A 26,215-nucleotide genomic window follows, 5' to 3' on the forward strand; every position below is an offset into this window, starting at 1 on the left:
GGCGCTGCCGTTTCGCGCCTCCTTTGAGGTGGAGGCAACCTGGATAGTGAGATTGGAATCGAACCCTTCGGAACAATTGGACAAGAGTCAGACATGTCCCTGCCTGCCACGCAGGCACGTACATGTTCTGGTTAAAAGCGGGGTTTTATATTTGTCATGGGGTCTTTAAGGCAATTCGGTAACTTGTAACTTTGTGCTGAGGACTGTTTGTGAAATAACGGAGGCAGAGGTGAAAGAAGCAGTGATTAAGTGATTATCAAGACGGATGTATGCGAACGAGGGCTCGCAGGGTCTGCCGCAGATGGGCGCTGTTAACGCTTTCGCGCCATACGTTTAGCGTCAGAGCTCCAGTGTCCCCCAAATATGCAGATACAGCATAAAGCCTCGAGTTCTCTGCTCGAGCTTAATGTTTTTCATAGCATCTAGAGATGTTACCCTTAAACTAGGAGCCACCATAAAGACACGCTAGAGATTCTCCACAAATTTTGCATGGTTGTATCAATGTTCCCCGTCTTTCTGCTCCATTGCCGTAGTACAAGATTTTTTTTTTGTTATTATTATCGCGGTAACGCTTCGTAAATTGATGTTTTTGTCAACTATTTTCAACCGTATGGGTGTCGAACATATGGCATTTCGTTGAGAGTTTGATATATTAAAACGCCAACCGATTTTTGTGTTTTCGTTTTATACATTTCTAACACCTGACAGATAACAACAAATTAACGTTACGGAGATTTAAGTCCAAAGCTTTACTAGCTTCACCAAGCCGGCAACCCGGCGTGACGCGCTGCGTGCGGGGCCGACGGCATTCGCTTCTTCTACTTTCCACACTTACTGCTTTTATTGCGAAAACAATACTACTCTAGGTTGCGAGCCTTCAGCGTAGCGCTGCGGTAGCCACGTACGTTTTACCCACGTGACGCTATGACGTCACACCCCACGTGACATTAGTGTGAGAGCTGGGCTACCAACTCAAGCGGTGGGCGTAGCGCGGACGGTAACCACGTCTTAGCCACGTCACGCTTTGACGTCACACCCCACGTGACACAAACGTGAGAGAAGGGCTCCCAACTCAAGCGGTCGGCGTGGCGCGGTCGGAGCCGCGGCTCAGTTGTCAGGAGCTGCCAACTTGGGTCTCTCGTTTCACATGGGACGGTTATTTCAGAATCAGCCTGCTGGGACCCTGGCATTCACGTTGCGCCTATAGGCCACTGAGGCACGTCATACGGCTTGGTAAAGCGGGGCTTTATATGTGGGCTGAGGAAGAAGGAAAAGAGAATAATGCTCGATCACCCGCAGCTAATGCTTTCGCTCAATATTTGGTTCAGCAGTGTTGAACTCTTGTAATTTTTTCTTCTTCTTCTTCGCACACTTGGCAAGCCTAATCCGTGTCGGTGCATATCTCCTCAAATGTACAACACTGCCTCGCACAATGTCACAGAACCTTACTGCCTATCATTTTCCTCCACTGCTACTGCCCATTAGGGTCGCCTCCTGGGATGTTTCTCCTTCGAAATTCCCTCGACACCTTCGTTTCGTCTAGACCAATATGTGGCGTTCTTGAGGTTTGCAGACAGCCATGGAAAGGTCACGTGCTACAATCAGTATTTTGACGTCGTGTCCTTGAAGTTCGCAGAGAGCCATGGACAAGTTAAACCATCGAAAACCGTGTCTGACCATGCCTAATCGAGCTTGCATTCTTTAAAATATGTCCAGGTCTATGTAAGACTAACCTAGCTTAGCAATACAGAATAATCAAGCATAACAAATCATTCGCTTGCATAGCCGGGCTTAGCCCTGCTACGTCGTAGTCATTTTTATATCTATGTAGGCACAGGATAGAGACTTTTTTTTAGGAGTCATGCACTCATTGAGTAATCCAGTCAACCACGTAGTTCGTAGAATAAACTATCGTTTAATAGATATCAGAAGCAAGAGTTTGGCGAGTGGTAGGTTGTCCATGATGCAAGCGCCAGTCCCGCGTTTTCTTTGTGTATTTTGTGTTAAATAGCGCCCACCCAATTAATAGCTATCCAGATATTTCCCAGCATAGACATGCATTTCAGTTAAGACATCTAATAACATTCTTCACGCATTTCTCGTGTATTTTTTGTGCACTCCTTAGGTTTGTGCTATTGGCATCCTTTTATCAGTATAATGCGCACACGTGTTAGACCACAGCTGCTGACGCTTCTTCCCTGTTTTTATAGCTATTTTAATATTTTGTTTAGGGATATTTTTATCGACTTGTATCGATTGCTTTGCTCACAATGCTGACCTATTTCGAACTCGCAAAGCGCATTGAACCTAGGTTTCAAAGAAAAATTAAACAGACTTGTCAACCAGCTTGTGATGAACGTCAAGAAAAGATTGATTGATGACGGTATCGATGTGAGTGACCCCAAAACAAAAGTTGATGGAATGAAGGCGTCTCCACATGTTCAGTTAACTATACTCCGTTTCACACATCAAGTGCAACACTGCCAAAGCTAGAGCTCTTGTTCGCGCTCCCCGCATCCGCGATGAAAAATAGTGCCTGCTCTTGACGAGAGGAAATAATAGTTGCTTTGTCTGCGAGCTTATTAAATCTTACATTTGCCATCAACTTCATAAAAAGCTTCTTTTTTTAGAGAAAAAAGATCGGATTCGGCGATTTTGTATGTTTTATTCGTCGTTTTCGTTCGTGTCGGGTTTTCGCTGCCCCGCAACTCTGCCAGCGGTGCCCTCCATGCTACGCAACGCAGCGACCTCGACTGCCTCTTAGTTGCGGGTTTTTTCTATATGATCCGCTCTACGAAGGTGCCCAGGCACGCTGAGCAAGTTATTGCAAACGTGTATGATCGAAATAGAGCCAGTTTCCGCAGAAACCACTCGGCCACGGAACACGTGCGTAGTGATATGCCACCTTTTTTTTTCCTTGCGGACTTCTTGCGTAGCTTTCGCTGCGTTGCACCTGATGTACGAAACGAAGTATAGTTGAGAACATGTGTGACCGGCAGATTTCTCTCGCCGCCTCAAGTAAAGCTCTAAAAGCTGAAATTGAGGCTCTCTGAAACAGAGTAATAGATCTCGAGCAATACTCCCGACTCACCAACGTCGAGATCAAGAGAGTGCCCTACACAAAAAGTGAGAACTGCAGAGCCATCGTGTTACAATAAATGGCGAGAAAATTGAATGCGCTGTATCGGCCGCTGACCTAGAGATCGTTAAGCGTGTGCAAACAAAATCTAATGACCGAAATATTTATGCACGTTTCTACTCTCGGGCCGACACGAACGAGTTTGTCAGAAAGAAACGAAAGACTATAATGAGCACTAGCACCTGCTGCCAGATAACGAAAAGCTGTTTGCGAAAGCCCTAGCGCTCAATAGGGAAAAGAAGCTGATTTTTTCTGCGGACCGATAGCTGCCGTATAAAAGCACGTCAAACCAATGACAATGACGGGTTCTGTATTTCTACTGAACCTGATATTTCCATTTTTTTCATAAACACGCTTACTCATACTAAGTAATCGTCCTTGTTTTTTACAATGGCAACTTATAATTTTCACCTTCTCAGCTTTGGCCTTTTTTTTCTACGCCTTGGCGTTCCTTTATTCATTCTAATGAACGTCAACTTCAAAATACGTTAGGACGGCATTTCTAGCTTCCTATCATATACATTCGTAACAATTTTCTCTTATTTTTATCAGTCAAACCTGGCCATACTCAAGCGGGTATAACTTGCACTCTTTTCCATCTATACTCAGCCGAATACTGTCATATTCGATCTCCCCAGTGGGACTAACTGCCCAACTTCTATCATTAAAAAGTTTATTAGAGAGTTAGTTTTATTCTGTTATTTGGACAATTAGAGGAGTTTTGCTGCGTATTCCGTCCACCGATGAGAAAGTTCGTTCCTTTAAATATTTTTTTTCTTTTTTGAACCCACTATGTTTAGGGTTTAAGGTGTTGAATGAAACACCCGATTAACACGGATCAGTGGCTGAGTGGGTTGCAAAGTGCGTACATACGAGCAATAGGCTCAGAAACCGGACCTGCAGATATGAGCCATTAAAGCGCTCGCGTCAAATACTCCTAAAAGCGGAGCTTAGGTGCCTCCATAATTTTTGCTCCGCCACTTAGTGCCTCGAAAATGGCAATGATTGCAAACAGCGCGGATGGTAGCTCTGCGAGCGAAAGAGCGAAATAAAATAAACAATGGCGCACAATGAGAGCGCAGTTAGAATTTGATGCCGTGGTCACTGCCACACGTCAGTAGACGACGTGCCGTTCTCACTCAGCTTCCTGTGCGTCTCATAAGCTCAATTTCGGTCTTGTGTGGAGCAAGGCATAAATGATATTTTTTCTCGCGGCTAGGCTTATGGAAGCGAGTTTTTATTTATTGCAAATGATGTTGTAGCGTCGCTTCTTCTGCATCTTTAAATCACCAATCGACACTAACGCCTGAATTAATCAGATAGATAACTAACGATATGTAGTCAGTTATGTAATAAATTGGCTTTGACAATTAAACCACCCGTCTCGCCTGAAACTATATTCCCGAAAAATTTTTTTTATCTCAGCCCCTTATGCTAGCAGTTCTAAATTATTTTGCGGTGCAAATTAGCGTAATAATGAGCTTATTTAAGAACAACGCCAGTCTTCTTGCTTTACTTAGCCTTCGGCGGTCGTCATGCCCACGTGACAGTACAGCTACACAATGGCTAAAAATACCTGTCGTCGTGTGACTATCTTCTGAGTACTTGTGGTTGTGAAAAGTAACTGTAAATATTTTGCATTCTATGCTTTTCGAAAAGGGCACGCTTGCCAAAAAAATGACAAAAAAATTCGCATCGACAATTGCTTTCTCACTAAAGCGAATTTTATTTATCGTTGGTTTCTGAAAGAAATATGGATGGAAATTGGTAAGTAGAACTAGACGCTCTCACGCATATGGTGCTGGCGAAATGAAGGTATGGGCTATGCGTATATTCATCGTGATTAAGGAGAAGAGACAAAAGTCTTTGCCTGTCCCCTGGTACGCATTATGCCCTCTTTGGAGAAATGGTGTTATTAAGTTCGTGAAGCTAGTGGCCGCATGCCTATAAGGTGGCTTTCAATGTGGAACAAAGAGATTTGGACAATGTTTTCACTAAACTTTATGACGCCTAACGTAGCTGCTTCTTACTCATGGTTAATATTTGTTTCTGTTTTGCCCTACTATTCACCTTCAATATCGCCTTTACTTTGCATAATCTGTCTGCTCTCCTGCCTGAAAAGACATCCATGAGACCAGCTGATCTGCTCACAATTACGCCGACTCATTACTGTCTATCCCTCGTATGTCGCCACTGCAGCTTCCGTTGCACACAATTCCTAGACGGTACAGTACAACACAGAGTCCTAAAATTCAATTTTTATGAATTTCCTAAATTGCTAAAAATGATTGAGTAGTTAGACGCTGAACACCTCATTGTTCAAAACGGAGCATCCTTTTCTCTGTTCAGGAGGCAATGACAACGGAAGAAATTGCAGTCACGGGCTTCTCGGCCCGATTCCCACAAGCAGATGACTTCGCCGAGTTCAAGGAGAAACTCTACGCCGGCGTCGACTTTGTCACCGATGATGAGGCCCGCTGGCCACGAGGTATGCGACGGACAGACTGAAGAGTAGGTTTTAGGCTAACTAAGGTTGTTAGGCTGACTAGGCTGAGAGCTCGTTGCTAAATGCGATAGCGTTCAGGGGCTCATTAAACTGAAAACTCGGTGCAGTTGGCGCTCGCATCGCTGGAAATAGAAATAAAGTGGTGCGACTTCTTGTGTGGAAGATCGAACCCAGGTCCTTCGCGCGCAAGATTAGTGCTCGAAAAACAGATCCAAAAGGCTCATTGGTGCAAACTTATTAAAGGGGGCCCAATGAATGCGTAATGGTGTGTCTTAAATCATTCTTAAGTTGAAGCCATTCTTAAGTTGAAGCTTAATCAACTTTTTTTTTTTTCGGGGGAAGGTAATTGGTATCATTTAAAACAAGAGGCGGAAAAAAGGATTCATGCAGAAAACTATAACAAGAAAGCATATTTTTGCATTATTAGAGGCGTGTACACGCGCTGTCATCACACGTGGTCATTCAACTATAATAAAGATATGCTAATCGTGACCTCACCAGGACTCCAACCACCACCCTTTTGTCCCCATCGCAGCGCGCAAACAACTACTCTACGACGATTACCCGAGGACGAGTCTATAATTCTATTTTTAAGGACGCCGGTGGGCGGAGCGAAAGGACAGAAGCGGCAGTAGGTAAGGAAAAAGACGAAAAGTAGAAAATAAGATGCAAATTGAAGAGGCAACAAATATAGAGGGCAGAAGATGTAAATAAAATAATTAAGAATAGAAACGCTACAAAAAAATAAAAATAAAGTATGACAACACAAAAACACTGATAAAAAGTAAATAGGCACACTAATTAATTAAGGTAAGCAAAATTAAAGTTGTATACTTCAGAAAACAAAAAACAAACGCATAGCGAGCTCAGCGAAACTAGGCGCTGAACTGGAAACGGTTTCGCATTTGCGCACGTAACTAGACTCATTGCACCCCTGTAAATCATTGTACTGCGGTTAGCTCTATTGCAGATAAGCATCTCTCGCGGGCCTTACTTTACACAATTGCTGAATGCAGCTGAGAGTGGAAAGAAGTCGCAAGAACGTCTTTTGCGCTTACGTTTATTTCAGTATAAAAAAAAACATAACGTCTAGAAATTATTCTTCCTCGCAAATAAAAAATATTACGTTAGCGACCAAAATAGTGAAAGGCGAAAGGCTGAGTGCCGCATTCTGCTACGAAACTGGCACTAATGAGTAATTAATTTGTCATTATTAAATAATTATCATTTCAGTCATCAATTAGTAAATAATTAATTAATTATTATTGGCTGACATATGGCCATATAAGGCACGCATTCGCGCATACTGTGGTGGTGCTCTGTGATTGGTCGAGACCTCTATGACGTCATCCTGCCTCGGCCAATCAGAGCCGTCGCAAAAGCTGGACACATTTTGTCCACGACAGCATGAGCCATTGAAGGCTTTCGCCTTAATAGTGGCGATTAAGAGCTCTACAGTGCGACTTTACACAAATGGAACAGAGTAGGATGCAATGAGGTTAAGCAACTTTATTCTAAATCTTCAGCCTCAACATCAAAATTAAAAGCCACATGGTAATGAGAAACAAGGTCATACAATAATGCTGAGCACATGCACATCGTCGCTTCGCCTATCGCCTGATAGGCTGCATGCAGTCCTGAAGGAATTTTAATTATTAAGTTAGTAAATAATTTTATTTCTGTGCGTTTTCCAATACGAACGAGCTAAAAGCTTAATGAGTTAAAGGTCGTGCAAGAACCAGAGCGTGCATTAGATACAGTGGTTGAACTTTTAGGAAAAGCATCCCAGACGTGTTGTATCCCTAGCACAATTTGCTATGCAGTTTCCCGTAGCAGTTTGTAGCTCGATGACACCAAAACAGAGGAAATGACATAGATAAAAACTAAAAAAAAAAGTGGCTTTAGTATTGTAGGCATCAAAGTGTGTGCTAAATGCCGGGCATGACCGGAGTGTTTTTGCTCTTTCGCATATATATATATATATATATATATATATATATATATATATATATATATATATATATATATATATATATATATATATATATTCTGATCGCGGAAATGAAAGCGCGGTGTTTCTGTTGTGCAATATACTAAAGCCAGCCTATACTAGCGGAAATAAAGGATCCTCCTTATTTATTTATTAATAGCAAAAGCATTTATTGCCGCATAAGCTGCGCGGACAGGTGATGTCGGCAGAGCTTGTCACCAGAGTGTGTTGGCAGCGCTCGTCCTCACGAAATGTCAATCATTATTCAGGAAAAAAAAATGGGTTCACGGCAGAAATCAAACCACCATACGTACTTGCGTTTCTCAGATGAGAGCGCGAACCATTACTGTACGCTAGCTTTGTTTTCCTTATTGCCTGCTTAGACAACTCGTTCTCAAGAAGACAGGAGAAAATTAAGGAACTGGTAATTAAGCGGGCATAAACTGTGCCTACATAAACGAGGAATCGCATGTAAAATTACAGACGGGAGTCGTTAACGCAATCACGCTATACCCGTGACAGCGGGGCCTGAGTGTCCCTTCCTTGTGCTTTTTTTTTTTCTTGGTCTTCGCCTTAAATAACGCATAGTTTCATTGGTGTGCCAATAAGGAGAATTGTCTTTCAAGAAATGGCAAAATACCGGATACCCCAATAGCGAGCTAGTGGATTCTCTCTGATTGTGCCGTTTTTTTTTTTCTTCACTTTGGAATTAAAAACATAAAGTCATGAACAAAGCTATTTTGCCACTTATAAACATATGCACTCGCCTAGTGTAACCATGAACGCGCATTTTCTTTTTGTGGCAGGCAACCTATCGCGGCTCCTTTGCAACCAAGAGAATATAAATTTCAGTTGCATGTTCCTGGAATGGAAAAAAACGGTCAATTTCGGAACGGAAACGGAAGATAAACAATTGCAACTAAACAGCAGGAGGGCGCATATTATGTCTTTCCTCTCCTTCTTACAAGTGCTCTCCTAAAAGGCGAACTACTTAACCACAGAAACAAAACTGAACAGTGCAGTTCATAAAACAATTAACGATGAATTTAGCGCTCTTCGGCCAAATGCGAATAAGTTACGCTCGCATTTTAGCTTTCAGCTCGGTTTGGAGTCACACATACGCATCAGCATACAGTCGCAATCTGCAGTATCATGTGAGAAACCACCCAGCAACTAAATAAATCCTCGCTTCACTCTAGATATCACCACTTGCCTGCATAGTCATATGAGTAGCTCGTCTCACTCGGAATCCAATGGTCCCACTAGACTGTCTTTTAATCTCAAAACTAACACCCAAGATGACAGTCCTTTTCCTCAGTTCGCTTGTTGGAGGGCGAAGCGCGCCGATAAGCGGGATGGGGCGATGGCCGCTTCCTCTCGCCCCTTCACTCTCCAATTTATCCTCCCACGTCTGCCAAAATCAAACTGTATGCAGTACAAAAGAATGACGTTTCTTGTGAACACATTGCAGACACAAAAGCAATTTTAGTGGTAAAAACTGCACTAATTGAGCCCATTTCAGATTAGTATTCCTCTCTTTAGTTTTTTTTTTGAAACACTGAGTCATATCCTCCTAAACAGACAGCTAAGAAAAATGCCACTGTTTCTTATCCGCGTAAACAGCAGCGCTACCCAAGACATGACTGCGCGAAACCTACGTTTTGCTTGATTTTTCTTCGGTTAGGCTAAGGTTTAGACATAGACAGACATGGTTTAGACATGAACAGACATGGACAGACATTGAAGAAGTTCGCAGGGGTCAAGTGGATGCAGCTAGCTCAGAACCGGATTAATTGGAGATATCTGGGAGAGGTGGTGGTGGTGGTGGTGGTGTTGTTTGTGGTAGTGGTGGTGATGAGACATAGTTTTGCAGTGATTAAATTGTCAAGACTATGGAGTCAAGGAAAACTGACTATTACGAGACCACTAATAGAGGGAGCAAGAGATGCGCTATCTGCCGTCAAAGTTCAAAAGTGAAGGTCGAACTTAAAAGGTCAAGCAGTGGTACACCATGGGTGGCACCATAGTTTTTATATAGCCACACTGTGACCTCAGGCTTGTTGAAGGTTAAACGGCCTGACAGGTTGACCTTGGTTGATAGGAGGCGTAGTGAAGCTTGCGCTTCAATAAAACCACACTCCTTAACTGTAGCCCCAGATGGAGCCACCAGATTTGTTGTTGTTTTTTGTTTTCAAGATTGCTTTGCGTGTTTTTCGCTCACAGGTCACCTGGGCCTTCCTGAACGAATGGGGAAGATTCGAGACTTGGCCCTCTTCGACGCTAACTTCTTCGGCGTGCATCCAAGGCAGGCGCACCAGATGGACCCCCAAATGCGCCTCTTGCTGGAGACGTCGTACGAAGCCATCGTGGACGCGGGCTACGACCCGGAGGCGCTACGTGGTCAGAATATCGGTGTATTTGTTGGATGCGGGGACTCTGAGTCATCCGAGGCGCTGTGCTTGGACACAGACAAGGTCGACGGCTATAACTTAATTGGTTGCTCCCGGGCCTTGTTCTCAAATCGGCTGTCTTACGCATTTGACTTTCGTGGTACGTAAATATTACTGCGTTATAGTTTTATTCATATTGATGCTTATTTCCGCAGACCATGTTCTCTGGGATGTACATAAGGGGAATGCGGTTATTAGAACCTTTTTCGAAAGTTATGCATGAAATATAGCCAACTTTGACATGTTTATGTACCGTAGTGTGCCGACTTCGGAGTGCATGTATATTTAGGCTAACTGGTAGAAATCGCTAATTATAATTGTTACCCTCTTATTCGTGCTTGGGTTGTTAAATATGTAATATTTAAGAAGGAAGTTTTGGATATCAGCATATTTGCAAAGGTAAGATGTGTGCAGAAAATTTATAATTTTTTGTTCTGGACGGTATCGTAATGTAAATTATTTAATGATCAGTGTGGACTTTGGCATGACGGCTGAACTAATGTCATAAACTTTTGCAGCTATAAAGAGATAAATTAAGAAATTTTGTGTTTATCTACATGCAGGCATTCATCCACAACAAATAAATCAATTCCACTACCATACATCTCGATACATAGCGGAAACGAGTATAACTAAGTACATAAAAAGACAAAGTTCATAAAATCAATTTAATGTCTTTAACCGCGTTAGCCTTCTTTATCGGCTCATATGATTCAACTTTGCTCGAATAAATGCGATTTGAAACAAACGGAAGCTGTAATCGTTTGATATCTCCTTTCATGGCGATATTACATCATGATCTGTCACCGAGACAACCAGCAGCGTTGTACGGCGATATTTTTAAACTGTACATCCAAAAATCTTCATCGTTTTAAACTTGTGCTACATATTTTGTTTTAATATTTCGTCTCGTAAAAATGAATTCACAAGAGTGAAAGAGGGAAGTAGAAAACAGACGGAAGAATGAAGAATGTTGACATATTTTAAAATAGATTACCAGGTCAGGCAGAAGCTTAGTACCTAACAAAATTTTTACATTCTCCTTCAAAATTTTTTTCCGGCACAACGATGAATTAAGAACACCTTGAAAAAAATTCAAGGCGTGCTCCAAATGTCTCTTTACGTCCGGTAATGCGAAAGCTTTGGTTTGAAAGCTTTGGAATGCGAATAGCTTACGTTGGCCTGTTGTGTGGATTCTAGATTGCTTTGTCGGCTATGACTTGGATTACGGCTGTAACTACTGTTGCAAAGGATTATGCATTGTCATTAAGGCGTTATAGCTAGTTAATCATGAATGGATTTGGTATTGGCTCGTTATCTGAATTTTATATTGGATTCTTCTCTATCGTTTCGATTCGGGCTATGAATAATGTCATTAGTTGTTATGCAATGTCATTAAGGCATTACAGCCAATTAATCCTGACTGGATTCGGTATTGGCTTGTTATGTGGATTCTGGATTAGATTCTTGGGTATGGCTTCGATTAAGGTTATCCCCTTCAGGCGCCAAAAAATGTTTTGCAATAAAAAAAAATATATGAGCACCATTTTGTGTTCTCCACGCTTCAAATCACAAGTCTTGAAGAAACTGAAGCAAAACATTTATTCCTTCAATGTATTTTGTGCTGTCCCCATGCGGGGACAGAGCGCCTCAATTCAGAAAAAACAATGCACTCTACTAACAGAGCCTGCGATAGTGTTCTTGTGACAACTGGCACGAAATATGATTAATTATTTGCTGCTTTATTTATAAGCAACTCTTTAGTGTCTACTTGGTGTGAAAAAGATAAAAGCAATTGTTCTGAGCCGACACGCACAAAAAACTTTGGCATTTTTGACAGCGAATCCGGCACTTTGCTGTGCATCCCTCTCGGCAGCAGCGCTGAGAGTTCGGTGTGCTGACATACTCCGGCCAGTGATTGTAGCCATCATACCTAATGGTTGCAGTCGGTAGCAAATGCGGGCAAGTCTTCTTTGCAACAGGCTCAGAGTACTCGCTGCTCGGCCGACCGCGCTTTTTTGGAGGTGCTCTGTTGAACGCGATTGAATGCAATCCTGGCGATGCTCCTGCACTCAGCGCAGTGCTATTTGTGGCAGAAATCTGAAACAAAACACCACATTATTTCCAAACCTCAAAAACAGAAAACAGGCATCATTACCGTATTTTGCGTATCTTCCTCAGTGTGTTCGTCATCGGAGAGATCTGCGTCTGAAATGTCGCCGTTTTGAATTCTTTGAAATTTATGACTAATATCGCTAGCAATTATGCAGTGTCATTAAACCATTATAGCTAAATAATCATGACTAGATTCGTTATTGGCTTCTCGTGTGGATTGTGTTGGATGGGCTTTCGATCTGTTTTTTGGTCGCGAAATCCGCAAACAGCCACTTATGAGCCACTTATGAGCCAAGAAAGGCTTTCGCCTTAAAACTGTCCAGATGTGGCTGAAAGCCGCTCTCCTCTTCTTTGGTTCCGATGCTCAAATAGGCGTTGCTCGTGATATGACGAGGTGGCAGTAAAACAAAATTCAATATTAGTGCGAGGGAATATTTGTTGCACATTCTTGTTCTGAATACATGAAAGACTGAACTTCAGTATTTTATGTCCTTGATTGATTCTTCAATTGTTTCAGCTTTGCGCGTGCATGGGTTTTCGCTCTTTTATGGATCGTATATCCTGATTGCGTTAAGCTGAAATGGTCACGTCCATCCGGTCCTTGACTTAATTCTCGAAGCGTTCTTTTAAAGTGGTATTCTTCATTACATTTCATGTTTTACAAATTATCCCACCTAGTATGCATTGCTAAACATTAGGAGGTACCTAATTACTTGATTATTGGGAACGCACTGGTATTTGAGATCTGAAGTTTGCTGCTCGGAGGGCTTTTCCTCTTTCATTGGTGCTCGCCGCGTACACCCTTCCAAATTTTTAATGAACTCAAGTATCAAAATCGCTAAATGTAACGCATATAATGCGCACCTTGGCTACATCTCTTGCTAATTCATGCTGTAATTTAACACACGAAGTCCTACATAGAGGTTTCTGTTTTTGTAAAACCGTGCCAGTTGCCTGATTCAGTAAGAAATAACCTAAAATCCGCACCGTCTGTTGCAATCTAAAGGCAAATAAGCAACGTACATTGCAAAAGCTCTTGAGGCGCATCTGTCCTAAAAAAAAAAACTTTCCAAAAACATTCGCTTACACTTCCAGTTTTAGACCGATCCTTTGCCGAAATGAAGTGGAATGGATGACAACCACTGCTGCATATGCTGCTTAAGTTGGCTCTTTGTTGCCGCAAAAGATGGTGATTTTTAATTAATTTTGACGGAATCAAGCAAACGTCTCATCCTAACATGTTATTATAGTAAAGAGATCATTCATTACTACACCATGTGTTAAATTTCTGTACGAATGAGGAACCTGCAAAGCTGAGAGAAGCATTTTACATGTTGCAGTTAAAGCGGCATCAGTTGATATTGTTAAAACATTAGGCAGGTGTACGCTGAGCATGTGCTGTCCCTAATGTGTCATACTGAACAACAATTTTCTGGGGCACCCTCTCTTTTTGCGGGAATTTTCCACTACGGAAGACACGCGCTATGTTGATTCTGGCTACATTCGAACTGATAGACGCAGCGGTCTAAGCGCACCTGCACACAACAAATATGCAGCTGCATAGTAACACCGAGCCCACCCCCTCACTGGGCAACAAGTTACCAGAGCACCTACCAGATGTCATGTGCCAACGCGCCTGAAAACTCGACCATGCTACATTACATCACATACTTTCCCACCAATCAACACTACGCCGTGTCACCTGCAAGCACAGCTTCCACCTCTGTCATGTCCCGTAGTCTCATGACGTTACACACGCCGTCAGCCAGTCAGCACCCGGCCGTTCCTCGTGACCATGTGACGTGATCACTATCTCGACCAACCATCAAATTTTATGACACCCCAGGCCCTGATTTTTAATATGGAGGTTTCTAAGGCTATCATAATAAAACTCTCTATCGCTCTTCCTAAACACGAAGTTCACATTACAGGTTAAAAAGTCTGAGAACTAGAGACCTTTGCTACACAGGCCTGAACCTAGAACGAAACCATTTTACTAAACAAAATATCAACAAACTTGAAAGAATTCAAAGAAAGGCTGTTATGTTCATTTACTCTAAATTCAAGATGTCAGATTCTCCTACTGTCCTCATGGCGATCAACAATATTGGAGCGCAATTTGAAGTGTCACCTTGATTTCCTGTATTCCCTACTTTATCCTAAACTTGCTTTAGACCCTTCCTTATACTTGACTCCGCTAACCACATGATATACCCGACATGATTACGAACAATAATTAACACCATATTTTTCGAAAACTGACCGTTTTAAATTTTCCTTTTTTCCGTACACGGTATCTGACTGGAATAACTTTACAGTTTGTTCAGAGCTTAAGTGATACGGACTATTTTTTTTTTTATTTTCCCATATATGTGCAATTGTTCTGTTTTGTATTGTTGTTCCTGAACATTTATTTAGCTGTGCCTGTCCTGCTTGGACTCTGTCCTGGTTTCCAGTATGCACTAAATCAACTAAATAAAAATATATAAAATTGTTTGAGTGCAAATTTAATTCACATGCTAGAAACAGACTCTTTTGTTGCGTCATAATGTTACTGCAATAACCTGGCGCATCTTACCACAGGCGCAGCTTGAAAGTACAACAACCACATGGTTGTACAGTATAGTTTTCCTGAAGGCCAAACTCAAAGCACAAAGCGATAAATGCAGCGCTTTCGTACCTGGCTTCCAGGGCCTAGCCTCTCCGTGGACACGGCGTGTTCTTCCACGATGACGGCTCTCAATCAGGCCATGCAGGCACTGCGCAGCGGCCAATGCCAGGCGGCCTTGGTGGCCGCATGCACGATCTGCCTGAAGCCAGCTACAGCATTAAGCTTCCTGCGCCTGGGCACGCTGTCTCCTCAGGGGAAGTGCATGTCCTTCGATTCTCGAGGTAAGTGCGCAGCCAGTGTACATCAGTGACACCAAGGCGAGTGTGCGTGCTGCTATTTTTGGTGTAAGCCACTGCCCCGCGCAGCTTCGAAACGTTCTACTCTGACAAACTAGGTGTGATCATCTTTATTTATTTATTTATATATTTATTCATTCATTCATTCATTCATTCATTCATTCATTCAATCATTTATTTATTTATTTATTTATTTATTTATTTATTTATTTATTTATTTATTTATTTATTTATTTATTTATTTATTTATTTATTTATTTGTTTGTGCTTTCTTGTGTCTCTGTGTCCCGTCCTTTGCGTTGTTCCCTAAATATGCAAAACCAACTAGCCCGCCAACTCGCTCTTATTAATATGATCATCTGCTACACACGCAGACGATTTCAATTGCCGCTATAACGTCTATCATGTGGCAGGTTGGTTTGAGAACTTGTAACATCAGGAACCTGAAAGGGAAATAAAAACTGAATGACGATAAAATCAACTGAGCAACATCAGAGCCAGCTGGCATGTGATATGATAGCTGGGAAATATGCTACTGTAATAAGCCCTTCTGCCTAGATATCTGTGTATATAGCAGAAAAGCTGCGCGCCCTTCTCGGGCTTACGAGAAGGATATTCCCATACCACAACTTTTTAACAGGCACGAGTTCGCAGAGCTTGCTTCGTAACATGCTTGGCCTGAGCGTCTTCCCGGCGTTCCATGCGACTGGCGCGAATTTCTTTCCGCGAGCGCGGAGTGGAGACTGTCTGCCCTACATCATCTGCTTTTTTTGTTGACGATAGCACAGCTTGAGCGCTAGAAATAGCGTTTATATTTAAGGAGATTTTCATTGGTGCAGGCAACGGCTACGTGAAGAGCGAAAGCGTGGGTGCTCTGTTTCTTCAGCGCGTGTCCGATGCACGTCGAATCTACGCGAAAGTGATCCACTCCAAAGTGATTGCGGACGGCTACAAGGTTCAAGGTAATTATAGTATTGAATGTGACCAATGATAAGATGTACTAGCCATTTAGTAACGTTGTTCATCGATTTGGTCGGCTTTCGAAGGCGAAGAGAAATAGGAAATAGTACGTAAGTATGCAGGGTGTTCATAGGACGATAACACTGAAGGTTATAAGCAAAGTTAAAAGTTTTTCTCGTATTTTCAAAGTTGAAGAAAAACTCGAATATTTTGTTTTATTCATAAAACGAGTGCCCATTTAGTGAGCCCTAGCAGAATGTCTAGGCTGATTGGGCAGAAGGCTGATGAGCATGGATAACATATTAGAGTTCTCAGAATGTTGTGACACGGAAGTGCTTATTAATAAAAATAAAAAGCGCGGACTTTTTAGAAAGAATGAGCACGCGATAACGTCATGTTATTTTGTCTTTTGGGATGTGGTGGTGGCGGAAACATTTATTGGCCGCCAATATTACAGACGCTGGCAGCGGTGTCCGATGCATGGCACTTGGGAGCCCTTCCTTTGTAGGAAGCACCCCTCTACCAAGCAAAGTAGAACCCTTAGAGGGTTATCCTAGAGAGAGCGCCATCCAGTCATAATTCGTTTGGGGCAGTATCTAGAGCACCATTCGAAAACAATCTTTCAGCTCATTAGGACTCGCATGCTTGCTAATAAGTCATGAGAGTTTTTTATGAATAAAATTTGTTGCATTAAAAAATATATCATCAAAGCTTGTCTATACTTGAGTTAAAAGATTCCATGAATTCCGCCATTTTTTTTTTTTTCGATGTATTACGCGGAGGTGGCATCTCCTAAGCGCTGCCGTTTCGTACACTCGCTGCTTCACTGACTGTAGAAACCTCCATCCACTATTTGTAGTAGACCGGTGCACCTTCTGGGCAGCCTGCGATCCCTAGACGGTGCAAGCGGGCTTCGTTCGTATAACCCATCACTCAGTAAATATAAAATAAAAAGAAAAAGGCTCCATCCGGCCTTACGGTGGCGAAGTCGTGTCGCTTTCACTATCCTTTCAATCTTTTACCTAGTTTCAATGATTTCTGAAATCCTGCGACTACACTGCAGAAGATTTGGCCAATAATAACGGTCCTTGCAAACTGTGAGTAGAGTAACATCAGACGACAACCAAACGAACGGAATGAGGAGGCATAACGACATTGAGAGAGATGAACAAAGGCACTTTGACAAACTATTTTCAAGAATCTTTGTTTCGCACGGAAAAAGACATCTCCTGCGCCTTTTCAGGGATCACCTTCCCCTCGGCCGAGGCACAGAAGCAGCTTTTGCGCGACACATACAGGGAAGCCAACATTGATCCACGCAAATTAGAATACATCGAGGCTCACGGAACTGGAACGAAGGCGGGTGACCCGCAGGAGATGGAAGCCATCGCCAGCGTTCTCTGCCAGCCCGGGCGTGAACGGACTCTCATGGTAGGAGCTGTGAAAAGCAACGTAGGACACGCAGAAGCTGCCTCCGGTAAGTTAGTAACCACTTCGATACCGCACAGAGAGGAACACAATGGAAATAAGCCCTGCATGAAATGAACCAACAAGCAGATAGAACAGAAAAAGCGCCGAATATCTTGCCGAATAGTACGGATTCATTGAGCTGAAAATCTATCGTTTTGTGTTTGTTTGTTTGTTTGTTTGTTTGTTTGTTTGTTTGTTTGTGTGTTTGTTTGTTTGTTTGTTTGCTTGTTTGTTTGTTTGTTTTTTTAAAGAGTTCCTGCCATGCTGGCGGTGCTTCAGGCCAACTGTAATATTGCATATATTCAGATGCAAAACGAACCGAGAAAGGGGATGGGCAGAACTTTTGAAAAAACAATTATAAAGATACAATATGAGATGACGTTAACTTCACTTCTGCTAAATACTAGAAAAGACGTCTTGGATGTAGGGTTTTCTCAGGGTTTTGATTTTCATACTACGCTCCCAATGGCGCCATTGTGCGGAGCTTATATACCTTCCCGCCGTGAGTGGCATCAGAACCGACTAACTACGATGCTTATGTGGCTAAAACAACCTCATGAACAACCAGGTTCTGTCTTCGTGTTCATAACACTTCCTCTCGACCAGCTAAGAGTCCGACACATTGCAAAAAGCAACACACATTTGCACTTCACTTCACTGAAAGTGGATTGAAAAAAAAAAAACAAGATTGAACTGATTCTCAAATGGTGGTCCGATCAATGCTAAAACAAAAAGCTTGGGGATCGGTTTCTGTTTTTGGCAGTGCGTCGCACAAAAAGCGTGTTGATTATAACAGGCTTGCCCAGAGCTGAACATAAAAGTAATAGAGGGAAGCTCCAGTAAAAAAAAAAAAAAAAATGTAAGGAAACACAGTGAACTCCTGGTGCATACATCTGTAGTCTCCCATCTGCCAACAGCGCTTTCTTCATCGGACATATAGTTGTCATGTAAACGAATTTAAAAAGAATATGATATAGTTTAACTAAGTGTGTGTGTGTATCGCCTCTCTTGTCCTTGTCTTTTTAATATAAAGCCCCTATATCTAGATGAACTACCAATCGCCCAGCAGGAAATTTTAATCAGTATAGAAATTTCTTAAAATAGAGACGGAGTGATATGTGCCTTTCTCTGTTATATGTGACGCCCAAGTGTGTAAATTAGTTGAATCGCACATGCTGCTCTCAGGTATCAGCTCCATCGCCAAAGTGATCCTAGCCATGGAGACTGGCAGCATTGCTGGAAATCTGCATTTCGAGCAAGCCAATCCGAAAATTCCGTCTCTGCACAACGGTAGCGTCAAGGTTGTGGCCACTCAGACCCCTTTCAATGGTGGCATTGCGGGCCTCAACTCTTTCGGCTTCGGCGGATCTGGTGCGCACGTCATTCTTGAGTCCAACCCAGGCCCACATGTGAGCTGCTCTCCGCGTGAAAGCCCCTCACTGCCTCGGCTCGTCCTTATGTGCGGAAGAAGCGAGGAATCGCTGGCGGTGAGCCCAATATTCAGTAGCGCTTTCCTCAAATGCGTGGCACATTTTGATTCCCCTGGGGCGAATTACAGAGCATGATCATTCATCTAGGCAGGTAAAGCATGCAACCAGTTTTAAAAGGACCGCGCAAGAAATGCTCAGCAGTATCGCAAAGGAACAGCAGTTTACGATTGGTATAGGTGCTGGAAGTATGGGTGGGTGTTTGTGGTCTCTTTCCTCTGTTCTCGTCTTTATTGCGCTACCTTTTTATTCTAAGTACTTAGGATAAGTATTGACTGCAGATGCTGCCATGGATGAGCAAGAACGAGAATTAAAAGGGATGGATAGCACTTGGAACGCACTCTTCATAATGGCGTTTGCAAGATGATGGTATATAGCAACTGTACCTTACCTGTGCTCATCTATGGGATATAAACGCGGAGACTAACGAAAAACGCTCAACATAAATTGAGAGCAACGTTCCAAGGTTCAAAAAGGACGATGATGTGACGTTAGGAGATAACTGGAGCAAACTACAGTAGGGAAGAAGCTGGAGCCACAAGGGCATCCTAGTCGTAATGAAAAATCGAAACGGGCATCGGCAGGCATGCAATGTTAAGTCAAAATAACAGGTACTCATTAAACGTAGTGGAGTGGACTCTAAGGAAAGGCAAGTATAGCAGGGGCTGGCAGAAGATTAGGTGTGGGAAGTGTATTGGGAAATCTGAGAAGATAAGGCCCCCGCCAATGGCACAGGACTGCGTTATTTAGAGGGATGTGTAAAGGCACTTGCCTTGCAGTGGACGTTGTCAGGCTAATGATGAGAAATCGTGGAATCAGGGAGGAATCGTGGATGTGCCCCTCACTCTTCTCTTTTCTTTTTCCATCCCGCCATCCTTCTTTCCCAAGCCAGGGTAATTACCTGAAACGCTGTTGTGGTTAGTAACTCTTCTTTCCCTCTTCCGTTTTCTTTCTCACTCAATCTATACCTGGGGAGCATTATATTCGTTAATAATATTGCTGATGCTAATGCTGATGTTATTGCTCTGTCCGTTTTCAGTAACGTAATATTTAAGCGCAGTAGTCTTGTATAAAATGGCACACAAACACAGGAGAATACTTCAAAAGGATGTGCCACACAAAAAGAAGTGCATTGCACAGCATGCACATGTCATAAGTATAAATCTCCTGCTCTAAACCCGCGAAGGTGCACTCAGGCATTCTGTATTTCTGTACTTTTCTGGAATTGTTTGCTTTTAAAAAGGCCTGCGCATGCAGGGCACTTTTAGGCTGTCTCAAGGTAATTACATGAATTACGTTTCCAAATTTGGAGGCTTTCTGGGGATACCAGAACGCTACATAGATAAATATAAGATGTTTTCTGCGATATGTCTTCTGTCGTGATCCATAGCGTTCAATGAATTACAGAAATAAAGCTCCGGAATTTCCTATATTTCCTTTTCTCCCCACACCTACAGAACACACTGGCCAGAATGGAGCGCGAGGGGCCGTACCCGGACTCCGCTTACGCACTCTTAAGCCAGGTCGGGCAGCCCAGCGTGCAGCGGTTCCCATACCGAGGATTCGCAGTTGTCCCCGTTGATGGCTCCAGGAAGGAAGTCATCAAAGTCGTCCAGCAGGCTCCGCTTAAGAAGCGCCCTCTCTGGTTCGTCTTCACCGGCTTGGGCTGCCAGTGGAAAGGTATGGGCAGACAGATGATGCAGTTCGAGCTGTTCGCCCGGTCCATTCACAAGTCAGCGGATGTGTTGAAGAAGTTTGGCATTGAACTGGCCGACGTGGTGACCAGCGATAATGGCGTCAAGAGCAACATGGCTTCGGTACTGGCTTCTATGGCAGCTATCCAGGTACATTCGTTAAAATAACAGCTTGAGGGGCTAGTTGGTGCTGCATAATACCCAGAAATGTGGCGCGACGAACACAATCACATGCGAAGTGTGGATCTGTTGTTGTTGTTGTTGTTGTTGTTGTTGTTGTTGTTGTTGTTGTTGTTGTTGTTGTTGTTGTTGTTGTTGTTGTTGTTGTTGTTGTTGTTGTTGTTGTTGTTGTTGTTGTTGTTGTTGTTGTTGTTGTTGTTGTTGTTGTTGTTGTTGTTGTTGTTGTTGTTGTTGAACACACGCTTTCTCTTCACAACTCCTCTTCTTCTACACCCAAGTACATCTTCTCATCATCCTCTTCTTTGCCAAGGAGATAGTAGCATTTCTTCCCCGCAGAACATAAACATCGTCCAAGCATGACAGTCACCAATTCTACACTCACGTACATCTCCACACACCTCTTCTATTCCCAGACCCATCATCCAAGCTGGACAGTCACAAAGTCCACCACATAGTCACATAGTCACACACTAACAACCAACCACCACACATGTGCAGTAAGACATGTCCATCCGAAACACATCACTTGTGAAGTCCCTATGTAATGGAAAACCTTTAACCTGCTCAACATGTCTACGAAGCAACTAAGTACATGAGAATGAGAAGTACATGTACTTGAGGGAAAGAAGGATCAATAAACAAACATGGCCACAATACATGAGAGGTGTCTAAGAATTATTGATCCTTCTACCGTTTTGAGGCATGGGCGGGGAAAGGGGCGGGGAGAGGGGGTGAGCTGGTCTGGCTCTGCAAACCATGGTATGACGTCCTCCACGTCCTATGTGACAGCAGCAGGGATAAATGGTGGAGGGCACATACACTACAATGAAATGAAGCGGTGAAAGATGGCGCTGCAGTAGAAGCCTTGCGAACATTTGTAAAGTGATAGCTTGATGAATAAAATCTTCTTGGTCGCTACTACCGCCGCGATACACAACAAACCTGTTTTGTTTCGTGAAACCACTCCGCGGAGGCACCAAATTAATTAGGGTGTCAAGAGCAACGGCAGTTGGGTGCGTTCTTAATAGTACTTAAATGAGGTTGAGCGAAGCCATCTTCCGAAAATTTTGTGGAAGGCCGTTTTTAAACAGGAAATTGTTTATGAATTCGATTTTGCATCTATCTCAGAACGGTTGTAGTTTTCAGCTGTTTGGAGCATGCTTCATTAGCCTCTAACGCCCAATGCTTCGAACAAGCTGCCGTAACGAGTGACAGCCTTGCGACCACACACACTGTGTATTAGGGAATACGAACAATAGTGAACAAACAATATTACAGTCGTCATAGCAAACAGGCATGCACAATCTCGAGTTGTGAAGCGATAACCATTCTGTCGGATGTTTGAATTTTCTTTGCCTTCTATTAACAGGTGGCGCTAGTGGATGTACTTCACGCCGTAGGTGTCCATCCGGATGGCATAGTTGGACACTCAGTGGGAGAGATCGTATGTGCCTACGCGGACGGCTGCTTAACGGCCGAGCAGTGTGTCCTGTGCGCATACTGGCGAGGTCGCTGCGTTGACGTTGGGAATGTGCCGCCCGGGGCCATGGCCGCCGTAGGTGAGTGCCGTGCGCCTAAGTCCTTTCCAGTGGGGAAAACACATCTAATGCCTTGTACCCGATGTTTCGAGCTGACATGCTGCCACAAACAAAAAAACTGACTTGCTAAGTTGTCCTCTGCAGAGTGTGGTGTTAAACCCGGTGGAAGAAAAAGAAATTGTGATAGTGGTAACAATCACCGCCTTTAAAAAAACCTAGGAATGCAATTTCGCGCTCAGAGCAAATTGAAATATTATTTTAATCAAATTATCTAGGCTCACGTTTTGGTAACCTCGTACCACTATTTATAGTCCATTAATTTGTTTTAGTGGGCAGGATAGCCAGAATTATTCGCCCTAGATTATGTAAGAGGCTCATGTGTTTCAAAGGTCAAATATCTCAAGCTGTAGTTACCTATCGATAGTAGCTACAAATCTGTTATTAGCAATGGGGCTGTTATTCATATATAAGGTAGATATGTTACTAAATAAAACACACCGCTGCTCTTTAAAGTTCATTCTCTTGATTACTGCAACCATGAAGAGTGGCTATAATTATGCCTGTCACACACTGTTCCTCTAGTTGCGAACACTAAAGCTGTAACTTTTAATTCTACTTAGGGCACTAAATGTAAGAAATAAAATTTATATTTGTTTTTCCAACGGGCCAATTAAAATTTATTCGTCGTCTGTCCTTCGAATGTCGCTCTCTAACACCACACTCCGATGAAATATTGTTATTGTACGACCAGAAACACATTTTTATGGCGTCAGTGTCATGGCGCTACAAATTTTCGACGAAGTCATTATATTTATTACATTGGATATATTTACCCCGATAATTAAAAAAAATTATTTGTTAGTGAAGTAGGCGTCACGGAAGACCCCTCACAACATGGTCACGAAAAAACTAATATTTAATGCGAACGACGCAACAAAAAATACTACCATCAACACTGACAGGAAACTGTCGTGGTTGATAATGGACCAGAAGTATATACAACTAAAAGACGCGGCGATAAGCTATTTACAATTTTATTTATTTCCTTTTCTAGCAGCACTTTCGAATCATGGTTTGGAAAACACAAGAGCAAGAAATATAGATGGATGAGTTTCAATGGGAAAACATAAACCAAAATTATTGAAGGGAACGAGAGCAAGCAGTTCGGTGCTCTACCGGGAAACAAAGAATCTTATTAAGGAATACCTCCTCCCCCCCCTCCCCCCCCCCCACCGCATGAAATTTTTACTGGTGGGTATGTGTCCGCACGCTTTGTGCTTAACGATACGCATCAAATATGGCAGCGGCAAATATGTGCCGCATCTCTGGCAGCCCAGCTCTAATATAATAATAATAATAATAATAATAATAATAATAATAATAATAATAATAATAATAATAATAATAATAATAATAATAATAATAATAATAATAATAATAATAATAATCTCTTTATTTCCATCAATGATTGAGGGGACTGCAGGTAAAAGTCGCTTTAGAAGCAAGCGACTTGACAGAGCCCGCAGTCTCCTTTTACAAGGCGAGTAACGATAGAAAAGGAAGCTGACATACTTAGCACTTTCCTTAATGCGAAAATTTGCGCAAAAAAAAATAAAATCATAAAGAGAGACACTTCACCTGAAAAGTGCTGCTTAGCTATTTAAGAAAGCATAATGAATAAAAAGTTCACGTAATATTTGTACATGACATCTATAAAAATCAAGACCTGATCTTTGAAAATAATTTAAAAGTGTTGGCAATGTGTATGATATTTTTTGTGTAGAATAATTAGCTCGCGGAGTGGCCACCTTCCACTGTTCTGTGCATCTTGTGACATAAGAATGTGTGTTCCTGGTAAGATTAGATAATTCATGAAGAAACATTAAATTTTCTTTTACCTCCTGTTAAAAGGCATATCGATGGATTAGCTAAAATCATAGCGTACTATAATTAAGCGTAACCTCACTTGTATATAATCGCACTCCGCGTGCTTGGCGCGGTAGCTCAAGCTCTTTGTCATAAACCCAGCAGACAATTGTTACATATTGATTTGCGCTGTTCATTGTGAGCAGCAGAGCGGCTTATTTGTTGAAGGACTGACGTGGGAAGAGGCGGCTAAGCGCTGCCGTGACGGTGTGGTGCCAGCGTGTCACAACGCCCAGGACTCGGTGACCGTGTCCGGTCCCCCTCACGCCGTCGCTGCGCTGGTGGAAGAGCTGAAGGCCGAAGGTGTGTTCACGCGGGAGGTACAGAGCATGAACGTGGCTTTCCACAGCAAATACATTCAAGACATTGGACCACCTCTCCAAGAAGCCCTAGAAAAGGTAAATTATCGGTCCGAACAGAGTTGTCTGCAAATGAATGAAAAGTTGTCTTAATGTCTAATAATGTATACATGGAGCTTTAGTTAATTTTGCCAAGCGGAAATAAAACAAAAATACAGCCTACTATACTTAAGATAAAATAGTTCATGACGGGAGAGAGCAAACTTACTGTCAACAGGTTTTATTTTATTATTTATTTATTATTTCGCCACCTTTTAAGTAGCATAATTGCGTAGAAAAATTCGTAAGCTTTTAACACTTACTTTTCCCTCAAATTTCCAATGCAGAATATTAAGGTCATGCCGTAGAATGATTGAAGTTAATTTAGTCAAATATAGTTTAGCGGGGTTCTTCGTTCTAGTTTAAGCTATATCCTGCGACGTTTAAATATTTTCACGTAACTAAGCGCTCCCCCATCTACCATCCTGGTGGTACCGACCAGGTGGTTCCGAAGCCCAAGCGCCGCAGCGCACGCTGGGTCAGCTCTTCGGTGCCGAAGAATCGCTGGCAAGAGCCCGCCGCACAGTTCTCTTCTGGCGAATACCACGTCAACAACCTTCTCTCGCCCGTGCTCTTCAGAGAGGCCCTACAGCACGTGTCCGAGAATGCCATCGTGGTCGAGATTTCACCCCACTGCCTCCTACAGGTGAGTTATTTCTAGCTATATGGCGTCTAGTCAGAACGAAACCCATTTGACACGTAACTACGATCCATTTACCTTTCAGCAATGCACGCAATTTTATATCCAAGGCCGTTTTTGCAGACTTCCTTTCTGAGCATTAAACATTTATTCACTGCGGTAGTTTTTAACTACCATACGTTGCGCCTTCCAACCTAGGGATCTTATACTAACAGGTGCGCCACATAGGCCCGCGTCTGTAGCCAGCCTGTAGGCTTAACTCCTTGATAATGGGGCTTGCATTCGCTGCAACAGATTGAGTAAACCCAGTTGGCGTACAAATGTTGTACTTCTAAAGTGGAAACTTTACTGCCAGCCTCGTCAGGTCAAGGTCATTGGCGCGATAAATTTGACCTCGGGAGCAACGCGAGGAGCCGGCGCCGCCCGCTTCTTCTTCTACTTCACAGACAAACCGTTTCTTCTCATTCTTATCCTTCGCATAACGCAATATATAAGAGAGTGCGTACACACTGCCGCCTCACAGTTTCTCGCTATGGATGAAGCAAGTCGATTGGGACTACTTACACCATAGGGACGGTCTCGTAGGCGATGGGCTGAGTCAGGCCATCCGGCTGATGTTGCCAATCATCCTAAGTATTAAGCTATCTAAAAGGGAGTTAAGCGTGCAAAGCTAGCGGCAGAGACCGACGAAGAACGGGAGCATCGACTGGCTCAGCAGCGGTTGAAGGGTGCCGAAAGGCGGTAGCGAAGAGCTTTGAAGGCAGCCGCTGCTGCCTCATAGTTGAAGAGGATTTGCGTAACCAAGCATAACAAGG

At 42.9% G+C, this 26,215-nt stretch overlaps 1 protein-coding gene across 1 annotated transcript in view; it reads left to right on the plus strand.

The window, feature by feature from the left end:
- Positions 1 to 4,892: 4,892 nt before the first annotated feature.
- LOC146189581 (fatty acid synthase-like) overlaps positions 4,893 to 26,215 on the plus strand; it is a 64,508-nt gene continuing 43,185 nt past the window's right edge. Inside the window, exons 1-11 of the mRNA XM_084605302.1 lie at positions 4,893 to 4,906; positions 5,470 to 5,627; positions 9,859 to 10,185; positions 14,892 to 15,092; positions 15,947 to 16,069; positions 17,311 to 17,544; positions 18,723 to 19,024; positions 20,482 to 20,868; positions 22,268 to 22,457; positions 24,531 to 24,760; positions 25,203 to 25,406. Of these exons, the coding sequence (XP_084461428.1) occupies positions 4,893 to 4,906; positions 5,470 to 5,627; positions 9,859 to 10,185; positions 14,892 to 15,092; positions 15,947 to 16,069; positions 17,311 to 17,544; positions 18,723 to 19,024; positions 20,482 to 20,868; positions 22,268 to 22,457; positions 24,531 to 24,760; positions 25,203 to 25,406 (2,370 nt within the window). The remainder of the gene's footprint in view (positions 4,907 to 5,469; positions 5,628 to 9,858; positions 10,186 to 14,891; positions 15,093 to 15,946; positions 16,070 to 17,310; positions 17,545 to 18,722; positions 19,025 to 20,481; positions 20,869 to 22,267; positions 22,458 to 24,530; positions 24,761 to 25,202; positions 25,407 to 26,215) is intronic.

The sequence above is a fragment of the Amblyomma maculatum genome, chromosome 5 (assembly GCF_055883805.1).
Source record: "Amblyomma maculatum isolate TAMU_Amacu chromosome 5, ASM5588380v1, whole genome shotgun sequence".
Taxonomy (NCBI): Eukaryota; Metazoa; Arthropoda; class Arachnida; order Ixodida; family Ixodidae; genus Amblyomma; species Amblyomma maculatum.